This window comes from Panthera leo, chromosome B3, assembly GCF_018350215.1.
Source record: "Panthera leo isolate Ple1 chromosome B3, P.leo_Ple1_pat1.1, whole genome shotgun sequence".
Classification (NCBI taxonomy): domain Eukaryota; kingdom Metazoa; phylum Chordata; class Mammalia; order Carnivora; family Felidae; genus Panthera; species Panthera leo.
Genome location: NC_056684.1, coordinates 107,467,806 through 107,486,860, shown reverse-complemented (window position 1 = coordinate 107,486,860; position 19,055 = coordinate 107,467,806). Strand labels below are relative to the sequence as shown.

The 19,055-nt window shown below is 42.1% G+C and overlaps 1 protein-coding gene across 1 annotated transcript in view; it reads right to left on the bottom strand.

Annotated features, from left to right (window-relative positions):
• Positions 1 to 16,973, bottom strand: part of PRKCH (protein kinase C eta) — a 230,632-nt gene extending 213,659 nt beyond the window's left edge. The window contains exon 1 of the mRNA XM_042943436.1: positions 16,202 to 16,973. Within this exon, the coding sequence (XP_042799370.1) occupies positions 16,202 to 16,564 (363 nt within the window). The 5' untranslated portion in view covers positions 16,565 to 16,973. The remainder of the gene's footprint in view (positions 1 to 16,201) is intronic.
• Positions 16,974 to 19,055: the final 2,082 nt, after the last annotated feature.

The window sequence follows — 19,055 nt, the reverse complement described above, 5'->3', positions numbered from 1 at the left end:
CTCCTCCCCTGCTCATGCTCTGTCTCCCTCTGTCTCAAAAATAAATAAAAACATTAAAAAAAATTTTTTTAAGTATAGTTTTCCTCCCTGAAAGCATGAAAGAAAAATTTACATCCAATGATGAGCATTATATGTTCCAACTTAAATCAAGGAAACATCTTTCAATGCCAACTGAAAGAGGCTATTTATCATCATTTCCCTTAACTGCAGTTATAAAAATGCTCACTTCAGCTTTTGAAAGGGCTCCTTCAATCCTTTGCAACCAAATATTACAACTTTACTTCCTTCTGATGTATTATTCACACTAACTCAGACTCTTCTATCTGTCCAACATCAAATGAGCAAGCCAGCAGACTCAAGTTCAAGGCTTTGCATAAACTAACTTTGGCCAATATGGTAGCTATAGCATTTCCAGTTTCATTTCCCCAGATTCCTTGCTACATCTTTCAGAGTGTGCGTATGTACAGAATTTACCCCAAATCCCTAGGATTCCAGGGCAAAGAAGCCATCTCCTCATCCATCAGTGAACATCTTATTGATTTACCCTCCAGAATCTTAAATAAAAAGCAAAAAGAGTAAGAAGGCTGGACTCAAAAATCCCTTCTAAAATTCTCAAAACTCCAAATTCTAAATCCCCTAAAACTAAAAACTCTAAACATCTACGTAAATAAACGTCTTCTTTTTTTCAGAGTTGATTTCAGAAAAAGCTGGGCCTGCGACTTCATTATTTAAGCACTGGCAGGTATGGTGGCGGTGGTTATGGTGACAGTGATAATTTTCTGCAGTGCTACATGTCACACGCTGTGCTTGATGGTTTACGTAAGTCCTCACTGTATTCTCACATACGCCTGGGAGGTAGGTGCTATCTTAGGGTGAGAAAGCTGGAGCTCGCAGAGGTTGAATGGCCTCTGCTAATGAGAGGCACAACTAATAGTTGAACCCCAATCTGGCTGACACCCAACCATCACACTATGATGCATTGATAATTATGGTAGTTGTCCAATAAATATTCCTCAAAGCCTGTACTTTGTACTATTACTCTGTAATTGTAGATCCTGTATCCTAATTTACGTGGCTTAGGCAAAGGCTAATGTATCTTTTTACATGAAACACAGACCAAACGGATATTGAAGGGAAGGTCAGAGATACTCTGGAGATCAAGGAGATGCCAAAATAGGCATTATCCAAAATTACTCAAGTAGGCAAAACTATTCAGAGCTAATTCACAAAATTATAGTCAATAAAGCAAATAAGCTCTCAGTGGTCAGAATCAACTGTATCTAGTTATTCATAATTTTTGAGGTTTTATTTCGTGATTACTGGCACCTTATTTATTAATTCTCATCCATAAGTCTACAGTTTTGTAAAAAGAAAAGAAAAGAGAAACACTTTGCGGCCTTAACAGTTACATGACCACAGTGTAATAATTATCCTATCCCTCTAAGAATTAAAACTTTCTATTAATATGTATGAGTCTACAGAAAATAAATAGATCATTCAGAAATACAAAAATGTGAAATTAAATTCAGAATCTTTGCTTTCTTTCTCCTTTAGAAAATATGGGGCTAGGGGCACCTGGGTGGCTCAGTCAGGTAAGCATCTGACTCTTGATTTCAGCTCAGGTCATGATCTCATGGATCATGGGATTGAGCCCTCCTGGTCGGGCTTCACACTGATGGCTCAGAACCTGTTTGGGATTCTCTCTCTCTCTCTCTCTCTCTCTCTACCCCCCTCCCCCCACCCCCACCGCTGCAACTTATGTGCTCTCTTTTTCTCTCTCTCTCTCACAATAAACAAATTAACTTAGAAAGAAAGAAAGAAAGAAAGAAAGAAAGAAAGAAAGAAAGAAAGAAAGAAAGAAAGAGAGAAAGAGAGAAAGAGAGAAAGAAAGAAAGAAAGAAAATATGGTGCTGAAGGAAGTAGAGTTAAGCAAATACTTCTGTGTCACTTTAGGGGCGCCCTACCCTACCCCCTATCCCCGGAAAACTTTTAAATAACCACCCCATTGTCTCAAATGAAACCATCTGAATGTCTTTCCTTGGCCATTATGATTATGTTCAGAGGCTCTTGTTAAAATATTAATATCCTTTGGAGATTAAAAGTAACCCAAGCTATCAAAAAAAAAAGTAATCAAAGCTATATTTCTTAAGGGTCTACTTGGTGCTAGGCACTTTTAATTTATTACATCTAATCTTCACATTAATCCTATAAGGTAGCTAACATTAGCACCATTTTCCAGAGGAGAAAACTGTCAGAGATTAAGGACCTGCTCACTGTAGCAGAACTGGGGGAATGCACCGAACTTGAACTTGGTAATACCAAGTCTACCCTCTTTCCATTACCTCCTTTTTGTTTCTCCACATGTCAAACCTATTCCTACCTTTGGGCCTCTGCCTTAGCTGATCCCTCTGCCGGCTGGGGGCTTATCACTCAGGTCTCGGCCAAAACGTCACCCTCACCCTGTGAGTCTTTCTCTGTCCATTCTAGGTAAAGCAGTCATCCTGTCACACTCCATCATATCACCCTGTTTTAGTTCTCCAGGGAGCACCTAACAACCATTTGTTATTTTCATAATGACCTGTTTGCCTGTTTATTATCAACCTCTCCATACTAGGATGGAAGCTCTGTGGGAGCCAAGACGCCGGGTGTTGTGCTCTCTGCCCTATCTCCTAGATGGAGCTGGGTACACAGCAGGCGCTCAGTAAAGATCTATGAATGGTTAAATGGCTTTTCTGCTGCCCCCACCACACACTGCGGTGATGCCTGGGACTTGGATTCAAGTCCTCAGACTTAGATTCTAACTTCACTTCTAACCAGCTAGGGGGCTGCAATCTAGACAACCTTCACTCAGCTCAATTTCTACCATCATCAGGTCCCTTCCCAACATGTCAGTGAGGTGAGCTGAAACTCAAGAGAAGATCAGAAAATCTTATTGGGTCAGAGGGACTCAGACCATATGAGACCAGGGGTCACAAGACCAAAGCAGCAGACCAGCATCACTGATTTCATCGTTTTGTCTTGGACCAACACAGCGATTCACCATAATGCTCATCACAGCTCAAAAAGAAGGCAAATGTTTTAAGTATACAGATATATCCTAGCTCTTTTCATAGGGGAAAAGTTGGTATTAACAAAAGATACAAGCAAAGTCACTCAAACTGTCCTAGTTTTGTTTTGTTTTTTTTTTTTAACTTTTCATCCACGGCAAACCTCAAAGAAACCCCTTCAAAAATAGAGGCTTTTGAAAATACCTAAATAACACAACCAAATAAGTCTTAAAATGGGTCATCATCTAGTATATTTTACCAGGAGCCAAAAGTAAGTGAGAATACATTTTTAAGCACATAGCTTTCTCTAAAATGTATAGCTCTTCTTTTCAACTAGTTAATTGTCTGCTATAATCAGTTCAAGTGAAAAATGTCCTCAAATATAGGGGAAAAGATTAGAATCATGCCCTGGGAATTAGAAATTAATAAAAGCCTTATTTTTTATATCTTCCAATGGGGGTTTCTAAATTCAAAACCCCATCAGGCTTTGGGGACCAGTAATCTGGTGACACTGATCCCAGCACATTGTCAATATGCACATATATGCATTCTTCTAGAAACAGGATCCATAGCTTTCATCATCACTAAAAGGGTCAAGGACTCAAAACCAGTTTCAGAAGCACTGCTTCTGCTGAGAATCTGTTCTCAACTCTTCCATACTATGATAGAACAACAGCAAAATATAATAAATCATTTAAGAGATCCACACCTGACAAATTAATAAATATATTCTGTTTGAGGAATTATGCTAATATATTTATGACCTTTGTGCACTCTTCCAAAAATAATTTCAGAGCTTAGAACAAATCTGAGTATCAGCAGCACGGTCTCCAGAAGAAATTTCAGAAGGAAGCAAAACTTTCATTGTCCAATGGAACCATATCTAGAACCACATAACTCTGATGCTGGAAGAGGCCACAGGAAGGGGGCCCATGACATCACAGACAAGGATACCAAAGCCTCATGTGAGGACAAGGTACAACATCATATTTAAGTGCTATTAAAGGGAGATAGAAAGAGTGCTATGCAAGTACAAGGGATAAATATGACTTACAAATGAAAATACAGCTTTGGGGTTTGGGTTTAAGCATTTATAGAACAGGGGCTGAGTCTAGAACATGCTCACACTGGCCCCCTATGACTTATTTTATTAATATAATGATGGGCTCTTGTTGTCCATCCTCTGACAAATTTTTAAATTTTGTTACTTATTTTGAGAGAAAGCGCTCACTAGTGGGCAAGGGGCAGAGAGAGAGGGTCCATAGCAGGCTCCATGTTCAGCGCAGAGACTGATACTGGGCAGACCCCATGAACCACGAGATCATGACCCAAGCCAAAACCAAGAGTCAGAAGCTTAACTAACTGATCCACCCAAGTGCCCGTATCCTCTGGCAAATTTCTTAATTTTCTTTCTTTCTTTCTTTCTTTCTTTCTTTCTTTCTTTCTTTCTTTCTTTCCTTTTCTTTCTTTTCTTTTCTTTCTTTCCCCACAAGCACAAACTAAACCTTCTAGGTATTTTCCTCCCTGTAAGATGCAAGGGTAAAGCTTATGTAAAATTGAAGGAATTCTGCAGAAGGCAGCACTTAATAAAAATACTGACCACTCTACTAAGCGGTCTTTCTACAAAAAGTTCTATGTGCTTTGACAATTGCTGCTGTATTTTACCGAAATACACTAAAAACAATAATCTTGATAAATCACCCTGGATAGTACCATGATTCTCAGCAAAAATTTCCCATCTCATAAAGTTCTTTGACATAGCTTAAACACTACAATAGCCAATACCCTTGGGCTCATTCCTCCATCTAATTAAAATGTCTGTTCTACAAGTGATTTATAGTATTTGTCATCACCTAAGGTGAATATATAGACTGGTGGCTACAGACATGTTGTGACTACAAAACATTAATTACCATGCTAGTGAGAATGGCTTCCAGCAAAAGCTCCAACAGTGGGATTCTCAGTCTCTCTCTGAAAACAAGTAACAGGGACATAACTTACAACCACCCTATAGGACAAGGAGCCCATTAGTGTAAATCAAGAAAGATAACTGCATGTCTTGAAATGAGGACCCACTGTAATTCCTTAAGGCTGATTCTAAACCAGGGAAATAACACCAACATCACTAACAATGCTAAAAGTCATTTAGACATGTGCTACATCCTCTTCAAGCCTGAGCAATTTAGATTTGGACCAATTCAATTCTTAGGAGTTACTAACTTTGATAAAGTTAGTATCAAAGTTTTTGACTGCTTAACACCCAACCAGTCACCCCAAACGAGAAGAAATGATGTAACTGCCTAAACACAGAGGAGGCAGAGGCTTTACGGATGGAAGGGTCCTTCGAGACATTCTAGTGTAACCTCTGTATGATCTAAACCAGGGAACTGAGACCCTGGTACACACAGGCTTGCCTAAGGTCACAGCTGACAGATGACAAAACCACACCCTGAACCCAACTCTCCTGACTCCCAGTACAGCCCCGCACTTATACATTGCTGGGAGATGTGGAATGAAATACAAAGAGGGATTTTTTTTTTTAACTGGGAAGTTAATATAATACTGATTTCCAGTTAAAGTTAACTCCTAATATTTTTAGATTTAAATATTTATATTTACTAATAAGCCAAGTTCCTCTAAAATTTTAGGACACAAACATATAGATGTCAATAACTATCTAAATAAATATAAATCTAACTTAATGTATTCATCACTAAATTAATATACATCTAAATAAATCTAAGTAAATATATCTACATATTTACATTACAAGTATGAGCATGTGTGGGTCACACATCACGTGAACTAGGGCAACAGTAATGTTTTGGCTATAGCTTTGGTTCCCACATTCTGAAAACAAAGGCTTGAGCTACAGTAGTTGTCAAAAACTCAAAAACCTCCAGACCCAAGCAGGTGATGAGTGAAGAGGGCCAGTTTTTCAGGGAGTGGTGGGGTCTGGCAAACTGGAGGACCACAAAACTAAATAAAGATCTTCAGACTCAACATTAAAAACACCCCTGCTAAATGAATTCATCGGCAGGCTTTTTGTTGTTGTCCTGAACCAGATAATCCTCCTGCTTCAACATCTATGATTCTTTTACTATCTGCACAAAGCTTAAGGTATTTACTGGTTCACATAAGGTGTCACTGTTGTCTGCCTTTGGGAGTCCAGGGTTCTTTCGGGTCAGGCCATCTGTTCACAGGCATGGCAACTTTGTCACTTTCCAAAGATGGAAACACTTCTAATGGGCCGAGAACATTTACCTTTCAAAAGGGCACCTGTGATGTCTCTCTGGGAAAGCACTGTGAGGTCAAAAGTTCCTTTTCTTTTGAGGAATGATATTTCACAGTCATTTCATTGAAGTAGGCCTGTGGCTATCTGTGCTGGGGCTTTAAAATCAGCTGTTTTCCCTCCAGAAAAATGGCTCTCATGATTACCTCAAACCATGTATCCACAGTAACTTAGTACTTCCTTTCTGAAATTTCCTGCTTGCTGGTTTTCTCCTCCGATTTCTCTCCCCCTTAAAACTCCAGGGCCTACGAAGGAAGGGGCCATGCCTCTCTTGTCCACTTCCCTTCCAGGGTAGGGCACAGTGCCCAGAACATAGGACAAGCCCAATGGTGGATGAAGACTCACCTACGGCTTGGCATTTCATACAGACACATGTAATATAATAGTCTGTTAGAGTACTACTCTACTCCCCAGGAGCAGGGGAGATAAATCCTAGTTAATCACCCATACTATTACATCCTTCTGACCAATGTCACACACTTCCACGAGAGCCCAATCCATTCTTACAGCCATTCTTTCGGGATGGAGGGGAGGATGGGCAATGGAGATCCCAGGATGCTGAGGGAACACTAGGAGGAGAACCCAGACTTGGCATGTCAGGAAAAGTTTTCTGATATCTACAGTGAGACCTGAGGCATAGGTGGGAATTAACAGGCAGCCTTGAGGATGAAAGATGTGACTGGAGCAGAGTGTGGGTTGTGCAGAGGTGAGCAATAAGGTGCAAGAGGAAATCAGGGCCTGGATCATGGAGAACAATCTATACATCTTAAAGATGTGTGCTTTATCCAAGAGCACGGGCAACCACTGAAGGTATTAAGTAAAGGAATGACTATGAGCTTGGCAATGGAGAAAACTCATTTTGGATACAGCAGTATTAAGAGTGGAAAAGAGTGGTCAAGGCACTGAGTTTTCACTCAGGCCTCAATTTTCTCATATTCTAATAAAAGAGAGCTAAGCAGTTAACATAAAAGGAGAACCTGATCTAGCCAATTGTTTCAAAAAAATAGAAAAGAGACTGCAGAAAATCCAAGGCACCTCTCTAAGTAAATGCTACCCATCTCATAAAAATATACCGCACTTTTACTATCATGACGAATCATCAATCTGAACACCTGCTAGATACCAAACGAGTTACGTAAGATGAAATGATTCATACTCTGCCCACCAACCTCATTAACTCTCCAAGGTTGAAGGCTTATTTCTTGCTTTGGCCCCAAATTTAACATGTTGGGCTCGCAAATTACCAGCGAAAGAAATAACAACCTATTAACAGACTTAAAAGTCACAGTTTTTTTTTTCAATATATGAAATTTATTGTCAAATTGGTTTCCATACAACACCCAGTGCTCATCCCAAAAAGTGCCCTCCTCAATACCCATCACCCACCCTCCCCTCCCTCCCACCCCCCCATCAACCCTCAGTTTGTTCTCAGTTTTTAAGAGTCTCTTATGCTTTGGCTCTCTCCCACTCTAACCTCTTTTTTTTTTTTTTTCCTTCCCCTCCTCCATGGGTTTCTGTTAAGTTTCTCAGGATCCACAAAGTCACGGTTTTTTAAATTTATGCAAAAGCAAGGAATTTTTCATATGGAGTTTTGAATCTATTACCATATTCAAAGGGCATAAAAGGGGCAGCCCAATATTTCAAGTATATATATATTGATACATCATCAATTGATTTTTAAAAAGGGACATGGTAATAATTGTAAAAATTGGTCACTGCCCAATTACTTTTATTTCTTTTTGAAAGATGAATCAACTGTTTAAAGATGTTCCCAAAGTACTTATACTCGACTTGCTCCAAAATCACATTTAAGCAATTTATTCTTTTGAGAACTGTTTAGTGCCTACTCTACGGAACACGGCTCCAGATGCTTGGGTTAGAACAGTGAATAAAAGAAGAGGAATTCCTGCTCTCACGGTGTTTATACTCTAAAGAAGGAAGGTGTAATAAGGAAATTAATAAAACGATCTCAGAGAGTGATGAGTGTGATGAAGGATGAAAAGATAATAATGTGGTCAGGAAAATGCTCTCTGTGGGGTGGGGGGGGGGGGGGGTACTTCTGAGCTACAACCTGTGTGATGAGAAGCAGCCAGCTTCACTGCAGCAAAATTCTTACAAAGAAACTGAAGACACGATATATCCAATACAATTCGTGTTCACTGGGACAAAGCTCCCTAGAGAAGCTAAAGTATGTTTTTCCCATCACCACTGTGAGTTAATGTTGGACACTCCTGACCATCTGGCTCGGAAAGAAATAACTGTTAGAATAAATAGTTGCACTGCAAAGTACAAAAGAGAGTGAACCGCTAGGCAATGAATCTGGAAGAATTTACGTGCTATCAATTCATATACCTGGATCCAGAAATCAGGGGAAAAGGTAAGCACTAATTGTCCAGTGGTAACCTAGCTGCTTCGCCTGACAGGACTACCAAAAGGTATCTCACTGAGAGAAGTTCAGAGAAAAGCAGCCTTCCAGTGCTGCAGGGAACATAATGTCTTCAGGAGGGGTGAAGGAGGAAAACAGCCTGAGATCCCGCCAAGCAGGTCCTTCCTTCCTGAGGGGATGCCAAGGTCTTTCCATGACGCAGCCTCCAGCTCCTCCTGCCTCCCCCCATTTCCCCATGTTCTGAAATAAGTATTAGCTGCTGGTACCCATTTGGACAGTCAGCAAATGAAGAGAAAATACACGAAAGACGGAAATAAAGTTTTAATGTAGACAAACTTTCAGTTTTCAGAAATCCAAGAAATTGTGCAAAACCAGCCAGTTCTAGAAGAACCAGAAAAGGAAACGGACAGTGAATTAGAGAATGAGACTACGTCCAAAAAATCAGAAACTATATTTAATGAATTTGGTATGCGCTTACTCTGATAAATATTTTCTGCACTGAAGAGGCAATGTAGTTTTCAAGAGTCAGCCTTGGCTCAAACCTCATTCGGTCACTTATTCAACATCTTTGGTAAAATCCTCATTGTTTCTTCCCCTACAGCTTTACTGAAGTATAACTGTCATACAATAATATGTACATCCTTGAAAGTGAACCATTTGATGAGCTTGAACACAAGCAGATACAACTATGAAACCATCACCACAATCAAAATAATAAATACATTCATCTCCCTCAAAATTTTCCTTGTGTGTTTGTAGCCCATCCCTCCCACACCTCCCTCCCCCATTCCCAAGCAAACACTGATCTGCCTCCTATCACTACAAACTGGTTTTCATTTTCTAGAATTCTGCATAAATGAAATCATACGGTATATACCCCTTTTTGTCTGGAATCTTTCACTCAATGTAAATTACGTTGAGATTCATTCATATTGTTGCCTATATGAATAGTTCATCACTTTTTATTACTTACTAGTATTCCATTGTGTGGGTACACAATTCATTAGTCACTCACCTGTTCAACAGACACATGAAAAGATGCTCAACATCACTAATCATGAGAGAAAGGCAAATCAAAACCACAATGAGATATCTCACACTAGTCAGAATGTCTATTATCAAAAAGACAAGAGATAACAAGTGTTGACGAGGATGTGGAGAAAAGGAAACCCTCATACACTGGTGATGGGAATATAAGTTGCTGCAGCTACTCTGGAAAACCGTATGGTGGTTCCTTAAAGAATGAAAAATAGAAATAGCGTATAATCCAGTAATTCTACTACTATTTACCCCCAAAAAATGAAAACACAAAAAATTACAGGCATCACCATGTTCACTGCAGTATTATACACAATAGCCAAGATATGGAAGCAACCTAAGCATCCATTGATAGAGAAGATGTGGTGTGTATACACAAACACAAACACACACACACACAAACACACGTGCACGCGATATTGCTCAGCCATAAAGAATGAAATCTTGCCATTCGCAATAACATGGATGGACCTAGAGGATATTATGCTAAGTGAAATAAGTCAAAGAAAGATAAATGCCAGATGATTTCACTTGTATGTGCAATCTAAAGACAAAACAACAAGCAAACAAAACGTTAATAAATATAGAGAACTGGTGGTTACCAGAGGGAAAGGGCTGCAGGGATGGGCAAAATAGGTGAAGGGGATTTAGGGGTGCAAACTTCCAGTTATAAAATAAGTAAGTTATGGGGATGAAAAGTACAGCATAAGGAATATAATAACACTGTAATAACATCGTGTGGTGATAGATGATCGCTACCCTTACCATGGCGAGCGCTGCATTATGTACAGAATTGTCAAATCACTATGCTCGACACCTGAAACTTATATAACATTGTATGTCGACTATACTTCAGTAAAAGAATGTTTTTAATTCAACTGTTGACATTTGAATAGTTTCCAGTTTTATTACAAAATTAAGCAGCTATGAACATGCACGTATAAGTCTTTGCATAAATGGTTTCATTTCTCTTGGTAAATACTTACGATTAGCTAGGCCACATGGTAGGCATAAGTTTAACACTTTAAGAAACTGCCAAACTGGTTTCCATTGTGACTAAACCATTTTACATTCCTCACAGCCGTGTAGGGGAGTTCTAGCTGCTCCACTTCCTCATTAACACTTGGTACGGTCGGTCTTCTTACTTGAGCCTTTCAAATGGGTTTTGGTTCTAATTCTGACTAATGACTAATGACTTTGAGTATCTTCTAATGTGCTATTTTCCATGAAGGTGCCTATACAAATCTTTGCCCCATTTTTAAAGCAGCTATTTTTCTCATTGAGTTATAGGAGTTCTTTTATATGTTCACGTTACAAGTCCTCCTTCTGATTTAATGTTGAAAATAGTTCCTCCCTATCTGTGGCTTGTTTTTTCACTTTCTTAAGTCTTTTGAAAGGCAATCATTCTTCATTTTTATAAAGTCTGATTTAATTTTTTAATAGTTGGTGCTTTTTGTGCCCTATCTTAAAAATATTTGCTGAACCCAATGTCACTACGATTTTCTTCTGTGTTCTTATAGAAGTTTTACACTTAAACTCCCATGTTGAGGTCTATGATCCATTTGGGGTTAATTTTTGTGTGTGGTGTCAGGTAAAGATTAACGCTCATATTTCTCCATTTCGCTATTCAATTGTTCAAGTGCCACTTCTGAAAAGATTATTTCCCCATTAAGTTGTCTTGACATCTCTGTCAAAAAAAAAAAATCAACCAAATATATATGCATGGATTTATTTCTAGACTTTCTTCCATCCCACAGACCTGTTGGACTCTCTTCACTCCAATAACACATTATCTTGATTATGGTAGCATTTACAGTAAGTCTTCAAATCAGTTGGTGTAAGTCCTCCAACTTGTTCTTTTTCAAAATTATTCTTAGGTTAGTCTAGGTCTTTTGCACATCCATATAAATTTTAAAATTGGTCTGTCAACTTCTACAACAAAGCTTGCTGAGATTTTGACTAGGATTGCAATAAATCTATTGAACAGTTTGGGAAGATTTGGGGTCTTAACAATATTGAATCTTCCTACTTATAAACACAGTACCCCTTCTCCATTAATTTAGATCTTCATTTCAGCAATATTTTGTCATTTTCAGTTTTGCATATCCTTTATCACATTTACCCAATTTTATTTATCTCTGATGCTCTTAAAAATTGTATTTTTTCTATTTCAATGTTTTCAGTTGCCCACTAATCGTATATAGAAGTACAACTGACTTTTGTATATTGGTTTAGATCCTGCCACCCAGCTACACTCACTTGTTAGATCTGGTAGCCCTTTTATAGAGATCTTAGGATTTTCTACAGTCATCCAGAAGTAAAACACATGGCCAATCTGTGATGCTTGTGCAGAACTGTTTAAGAATACCTCTTAAAAGAGGTTTTTAAGAATTATTTGAAAGATTCATTCACCACCGTGTGATTTCAGTGAGTGGAGCTTATATTTACTCAGTAATGCTGTCTGCAAATAAAGACAGTTTTACTTCTTCCTTTGTGATCTTTATGTATTTTATTTTTTAAAATTGCCTAATGCACTGAATGGGACCTCCAACATACTGTTGAACAGAAATAAGAATAGTCATCCTTGCCATTTCTGATCTTAGGGGAATATCATTCCTTTTTTCAACATTAAGATGTTACCTATAGGTTTTTCACAGATGTCCTTCAGCAAGCTGAGTAAGTTCCATTCTATTACTAATTTGTTGAGAGTTTTTATCATAAATGGATCCTTAATTTTGTCAAATACTTTTTCTATATTTATTAAAATGATCACACCAATTTCCTCTTCTATTCTGTTAATATGAAGAATTGCACTGATTTTTAAATTGCAGTCCTGATTATAAACCTCATTTGGTCATGATGTACTACCCATTTGCTATATTGTTGGATTTGATTTGCTAAAACTTAAGAATTTTTATATCTATGTTCACGAGGGGTGTTGGTCTATACTTGTATTTTCTTATAATGTTTTCATCAGGTTTTGGTATAAGGGTCATGAAATAGTTGGGATGTGTTTCCTTCTCTATTTTTTTTTTAATGGTTATTTATTTTGAGAGAAAAAGAGAGCATGTGTGCATGGGTGAGGGGCAGAGAGAGAGGTAAGAGAGAAGCCCAAGCAGACTCCACGCTATCAGCACAGAGCCCCACATGGGGCTTGATCCCACAAGCCGTGAGATCACAACTGGAGCCAAAATCAAGAGTCACCCACTTAACCGACTGAGCCCCCCAGGTGCCCCTCCTTCTCTATTTTCTGAAATAGGATATGTAGAGTTGGCACTATTTCTTTCCTAAATATATAACAGAATTTACCAGTAAATCCATTTTAAGAACTTGAGTCTGCATTGTGGAAGGTTTTTAACAACAAATTCAATGACTTTAATAAACATAAAAATATTCAAGTTATTTGAATGAGCACAGGTAGTCTGTGTCTTTCAAGAAATTTATTTCAGCTAAATTATGGAATTATTAACATAAAATTATTCATAATATTATTATTTTTTAACATCTGTACGATCTATAGTGATGTTCTCTCTTTCCTAACATTGGTAATTTTGTCTTTTTTCTTGATCATTCTGGCTTGAGGTTTATTAATTTTATTGTTTCCCCCCTCCCCAAAGAACCAACTCTTTGTTTCACTGATTTTTCTCTATTGTTTCTTTTTTCTACTTCACTGACTTCTATCTTTACCATTCCCTTCATTCTGCTTACTTTTGGTTCAACTTGCTCTTTTTTTTAGTTTCAGGTGGACACTTAGGTCTTTGAGATCTTTTCTAATTTAACTGTTTAATGCTGTGAATTTTTGTTTAAGAACTTCTTTAACTGTATCCCACCCACCTCCTTGGGTTTTTATGTAGATTAAATGAAATACATAATCAGGTAAGAAATATTTGATTGCCTAATCCATGTCAGGTCAGGCACTGTGCTTGGTACTAGGAATACACCACATTAAAATAAATCTAATCCCTTCTTTCATCAAGCTTAGAAGGTAGTATTGACAAAATTGGTCCAAAAATAAATCTTGTTGATTTTCTTGATACTTAGAAAGTACATTAAGCAAGAATGCATAACTTTTTTGTTTTATTCTAATGATAAACGTATTTTCTATTTTTGGGTCTCTACTCATGAACTAGCAAAAATTAAGTCACTAGGTTTCCTTTTATTAAAGTTCAGAGATATGTAATCCAATTGCACCACATGAATATATTGTAGAGTAAAACCAAATAATCTACTTGTAAATGTCTGAATAAACTACACATTTCAATTTAATATACTAAAGATAAATAAGTATTTCTGTAATTTTAAACCTAAAAACCACCTTTAGATCTATAAAGGATCATTCAAAAAACAAGCGTCAATACATTCCCAATATTTTCCTAACAAGATTCTTCTTAAAATGTAAGGAAACACTCTTCCCATTCTATCTATCCTTTCCTCAGTTTCAAAATACCCAGAACTGTTTACAAAAATCCTCTGCCCCTCCCCCCATTGAATATAAATGTATGACAAATCACTGGTTTCAAGGTCTTTTAAATCCTGACAGATCCAACCAAACATTCATGTTTTCAAAAACACCACCAGTGTGTTAAACATCGCAACATATTTAATTCAGACAATTATAAATATAGATATTTAATTTACATTTAAATCTTTGTTCATCCAGTGGGGCCATAAGCAGTTCTGTACATCTCTACCATGTCAGGTAACCTGGCTTGTCTTACCATATGCTTCTTCCAGTCCTAATCTGTTGGTCTTCATTTCAGCCACAGGTTCTCAACCTTAACTGCCCATTGGAATCACCTGAGAGTCTGAAAGTACTGACCCTGGGGTCCCACAGCCAGAGATTCTTAGAGTATTTAAAAGTGGGGATTTTCAATAGTTCCCCATGTGAGTCAAGGTGCAGACCAGGGATAAGAAGGACTAGTCTAGGTTCTCTAGCGGAGGCCATGCTTCTAACTGCCATTGGCCAGTCTACACCACCATACTTAGAACCCAGTTCCTCTAGAGCTTTCCCAACCTAACTCCTATCAAACACTAATTCAGTAATTCCATTTGGATTCCTAGGCTCACCTGGGTCTGTCCAGAAATTCAAAGGATAAAATGCAAGTCTCTAACTTTATTTTAGCCATTCCTCTCCAATCCACTTCTAAATTTCATAAAATAAGTTCAGCGAAGAGAAATTAACCCCATATAATGATATGGTTAAAAAGTCATTATGTTTTCCCCTATTTAAGAGATAGTTCTACAAGCCATCTGTAATTTTACAGAATATATGGTAAAACTACCAATTCCTCAAAGCATAAATAATATTAAAATGAGTCTTCATTTTTACCCATCTGATCTTATCACGTGTTAATTTCGAACAGGTTTTCAATACTGATTCACATTCTGGGCTCAAAACTGGCATCCTCCAGAAGAACTTAAACCATTAGACTTCTGAGAGTCTTCAAACGGCTTTATTTTGCCAAGCCAGACCACTTCAGTATAATTATCACTTCATCATGTAAAAGTGGGAAGAACACCTGTATCACAAAGACAGTATGAGGAATAAGACGCAAAAGCTAACAGAAATTTAATCATTTGCAGCAGAAATTCTGCCTCATGGGAACCATGTGAAAAGAAGTGGCAAGCAGGAAGTTGTGGATAATTACTGGTCAATACACAGAGACACCAGCAGGTCAGGCGGGGAGAACTGGGGGTGGTCCACAAACTGCTAAGGAGTTCCCAAAGCTCCCAGACGGCTAGGAGCAGAAACGGCGCACTATAAGACCCGCACCGCTCAGGCTGCTGAAGTTACTTGCGAACACATATAAACCTCCTCTCCTTGGAAAACTGCTAAACAATAAAGCTGTGCCAACGTGCAGACCCAGGAACTCTGATCCCTGCCAGTGTAGGTAATGTACCCATGGGATGTAATGGATCTGCATGCCGAAACACGTGTGCACGTCTGAGCAGCTGAACGAACACGTATCCATAAACATTATGAATAATACTTGGGAGAATGTATGGCTTTCTCTCAGAAGCCCTTTAAGTACTTTGCCCAAATCAAGTCACTTTCATATCACATCTTCTCGCCTTTCCTTAGTTATTACCCATGTGAGGAGAGTTGGGGCGCCCTACCCAAAGTCTGAGCATGGGGGGGGGGGGGGGCAGGAGGGGGGCTGACTGCCTCCACCCTAACTTCCCGTTAGCCCAAGCTGCCATCCCCAAAGGGGACCGTGTCCAGCCTGGCTTCCTGGAGACACACATGAGCCCTCACACACCCACCGCGGTCGCGTCACCAGTGCCGCGGCCACCTGGGCGAGGACCAAATCTGAAGGGAATTCCCTCTGCCGCGGAGCTCGGCAACAGGCTGGGAAAGCGGGACCCGGGCGAGTTTTGAAAAGTGGAGGGGGGAAAGAAGTCAAGTGGACACAACGGGGAGGGATCACAGTCACTCACCCAGCCCTCGAAGGTGTCCGAGGCGCCGGCGGTGCGCAGCAGCTCCTGGAATTGCAGAGTGCAGTTGGCCACGAAGTGGTCATAGCCCAGGGGCGTCTCGTGGAAGACGGCCAGTTCGAGGTGGCCACCGTCCGTGACGTTGGCGCAGAACTCCTCATTGTACGTGGGTTTGTTGGTCTTCTGTTTGGTGCTGGTCTGGCCCACGCGCACCTGGTCTACGCTCACCGTCAGGTAGGGGTCGAGCAGCTGGTAGCCCTTCTTGAAAAGCGAGTGGCGCAGGGACCAGCGGGTGGGCTGCAGCCCCACAGCCTCGCCGATGCGGACCCTCAAGTAACCATTGAACTTCATGTTGCCGGACGTCATGCCCGCGCCGCTGCCCCGGCCCGGGGGGGCCGCGCTGGCTCGCAGCGGGAGAGCCTGGAGCCCCTGCTCAGGCCAGCCCTCCCGGCAGCCGCAGGAGTGGAGGCAGCTCCTGGGAAAAGCAGCGGCCAAGCCCCCCTCGACTGGCCATTCTGCCTCCTCCGCGGGACCTTCCCCTCCCCTCCTTCCCTCGCCCCCTCCCTCGCGAGGTGGAAAGGAGGGGAGCCCGCAGCCGAGCTCTCCGCGAGCCGGTGTAGCCCGATCGTCCCTCTTGAGCGCCAGGCGCTTCCCGGGGGCTCGCACAGGACTCGCCCCTTCTCCAGGGCCGGGAAGCTCCTCTCCCCGGAGAGCCGGAGCGACCCGTCCGGTTAGCTCCAGCCCCAAGCGTCTCTTGCCCCCGCCTCCTCCTGCTTCTCCTCCTGCCCCCGCCTCCGCGGGCTCACGCTCTCCCCCCCTCGGCGAGCTTCAAACCAGGAAGCAGCTGCCGCCGCATCCCCGGCAGGAGTCTCGCGCCGCCAGGCTCCAAGTTCACAGAAGCCCTGCGCCGGCTCCCGCGCCTTTCGAACCCCGGGGGCGTGGCGCACAGCCGGTTGGGCCCGGCGGTGGGTCGGCGGCCGGGCGCACGCAGCCGGGGAGCTCCCACGCCGGCCCGCTGGTCCCGCTCTGCGCGCGCTCCGTGCCGCGCAGGGTCTGGCCGTGCCCTGTGGGCTAGATGCTTCCCCAGGTTCAGGCGAAAAAGGGAAGGGCTCGAGGCCTAGCGCGCGCCAACACCTGAGGCCCGGGAGTCAAGTCCAGGGAATGCTGGAAGGAGGGGAGGAGGTGCAGGAACAGGGAACCTGCGCTCCAGGAGTCGCCGGCACCTCCTTACCACCCGAGGAGCTGGACCCGCGAGCCTTCCTGGCCGTCTGGGAGAGGCCCTGGGCAGAGGCGGGCGCACGGTGGGGAGGTTCCTTTTCCTGATCTTTTCCTGGGATGGCTCATCCCGGGTTCAGCTCGGGCCCATCCTGTTTGTGCGCCTTTCCTGCAGAGAGTAATTACACGGTTGTTTTTTTGTTGTTGTTGTTAATAGGGCGGCGGTAAAGATGGAAATCCTGTCCGCCTCCTTCCTTGGAGAGGTGTGCCTTGTTGCACAAAGAGCAGGAAAGGTCGGTTCTGAAGACAGACATGAGATGTGCGATTTCTCTTTCTCTCCGGGTGGTTCCCGGTCTGCCCGGCAGAGGGAAGGCAGAAGATGTTCACACCCGAACACTGCCCCTGGCACGTGTGCGCCAAAGAAACCACCTCTCCGAGGAACATTCCAGTTTGTTGCTGTGTTGGAGTGGGCAGCCTTTTGTTCCTTCCCACCCGTGGCTCCAGTAATTTTGGGGCCCTTGGGAGAACCTTTCCGTCCGCTCTGCTCCACCGCAAAGCTTGCTCCTGAGGGCCAGCCACAACCAGTTTGTCTTGCATAAAGCCTAGGCGATGTTTAAGAAAATTACATTCCGTCTGGCTGTTCTGAGCCAGTCGGTCTGAAGAGCCAGTCGGTCTTCCTAGCCCCCTCCACTGAAAGCCCTGTTTGGGGCTCCCTAAGTAGGTTCTCCACAATTTCACACGTGTGAAGGAAGGCACACTACACTATGAAAACAAGTAAGAACGATGGGCTGTCTGGAGTGGGGCGGGTTGGGGGGGTGGGGGGAGGACCTGTCTTAGAAACATCAAAACTTCAAGAGAACAGGGCAGGGATTCAGCACATCATCCTAATGACACTTTGCTTTAGGTAAGGCTTATAAAACAAGCTTCCAAACATCCTGGGAGCTCCCATCTGGCCCAAGTGCTCCGGGGAAGAGGTCAAGGGGACCATTTGAGCCACCTCTGTCACCCTGTCCTAAGAGAGCAGGGCTCTAGCTCTAAGAACCACTGAAAGAGGGGTGCCTGGGTGGCTCAGTCGGTTGAGCATGGGACTCTTGATTTCCCCTCAGGTCGTGATCTCAGGGTTGGGGAGATGGGGCCCAAGCACCCCACCTCCACCCCAGGTGGGGCTCTGCACTGACAGCCTGGAGCCTGATTGGGATTCTCTCCTTCCCTCTCTCTCTGCCCCTCCCCTGCTCTCTCCTGCTGTCTCTCAAAATAAATAAATAAACTTAAAAAAAAAAAGAATCGCTGAAAGATTTGCTGCTGTTGGGTTTTGGCACTAAAAAAAGACAGTCCCCAAATAGTGGGCAGCTGCACATCTACCCTGGGGTTGGGATGTGAGGGACACTAGATATTCCATCTTTGCCCCATCAGCACCAGGCACAGGGGGGAGGGGCAGGGGTGACAGAGCTATCAGCAGGACAGCCCTGGTGCCTGCTCCCCTGGGGCTTCTAGTCCCATAGCCTAGAGAAACATGAAATAGATCACACATGCAGGGTGTGCAGTGAAGGAAGCGCTTCAGGTGCAATAAGACAATGGAACCTGGAGGGGGGTGGTCAGGAAAGGGTCCCCTGAAGAAGTACATAGCAGAAGCATCAGTTTG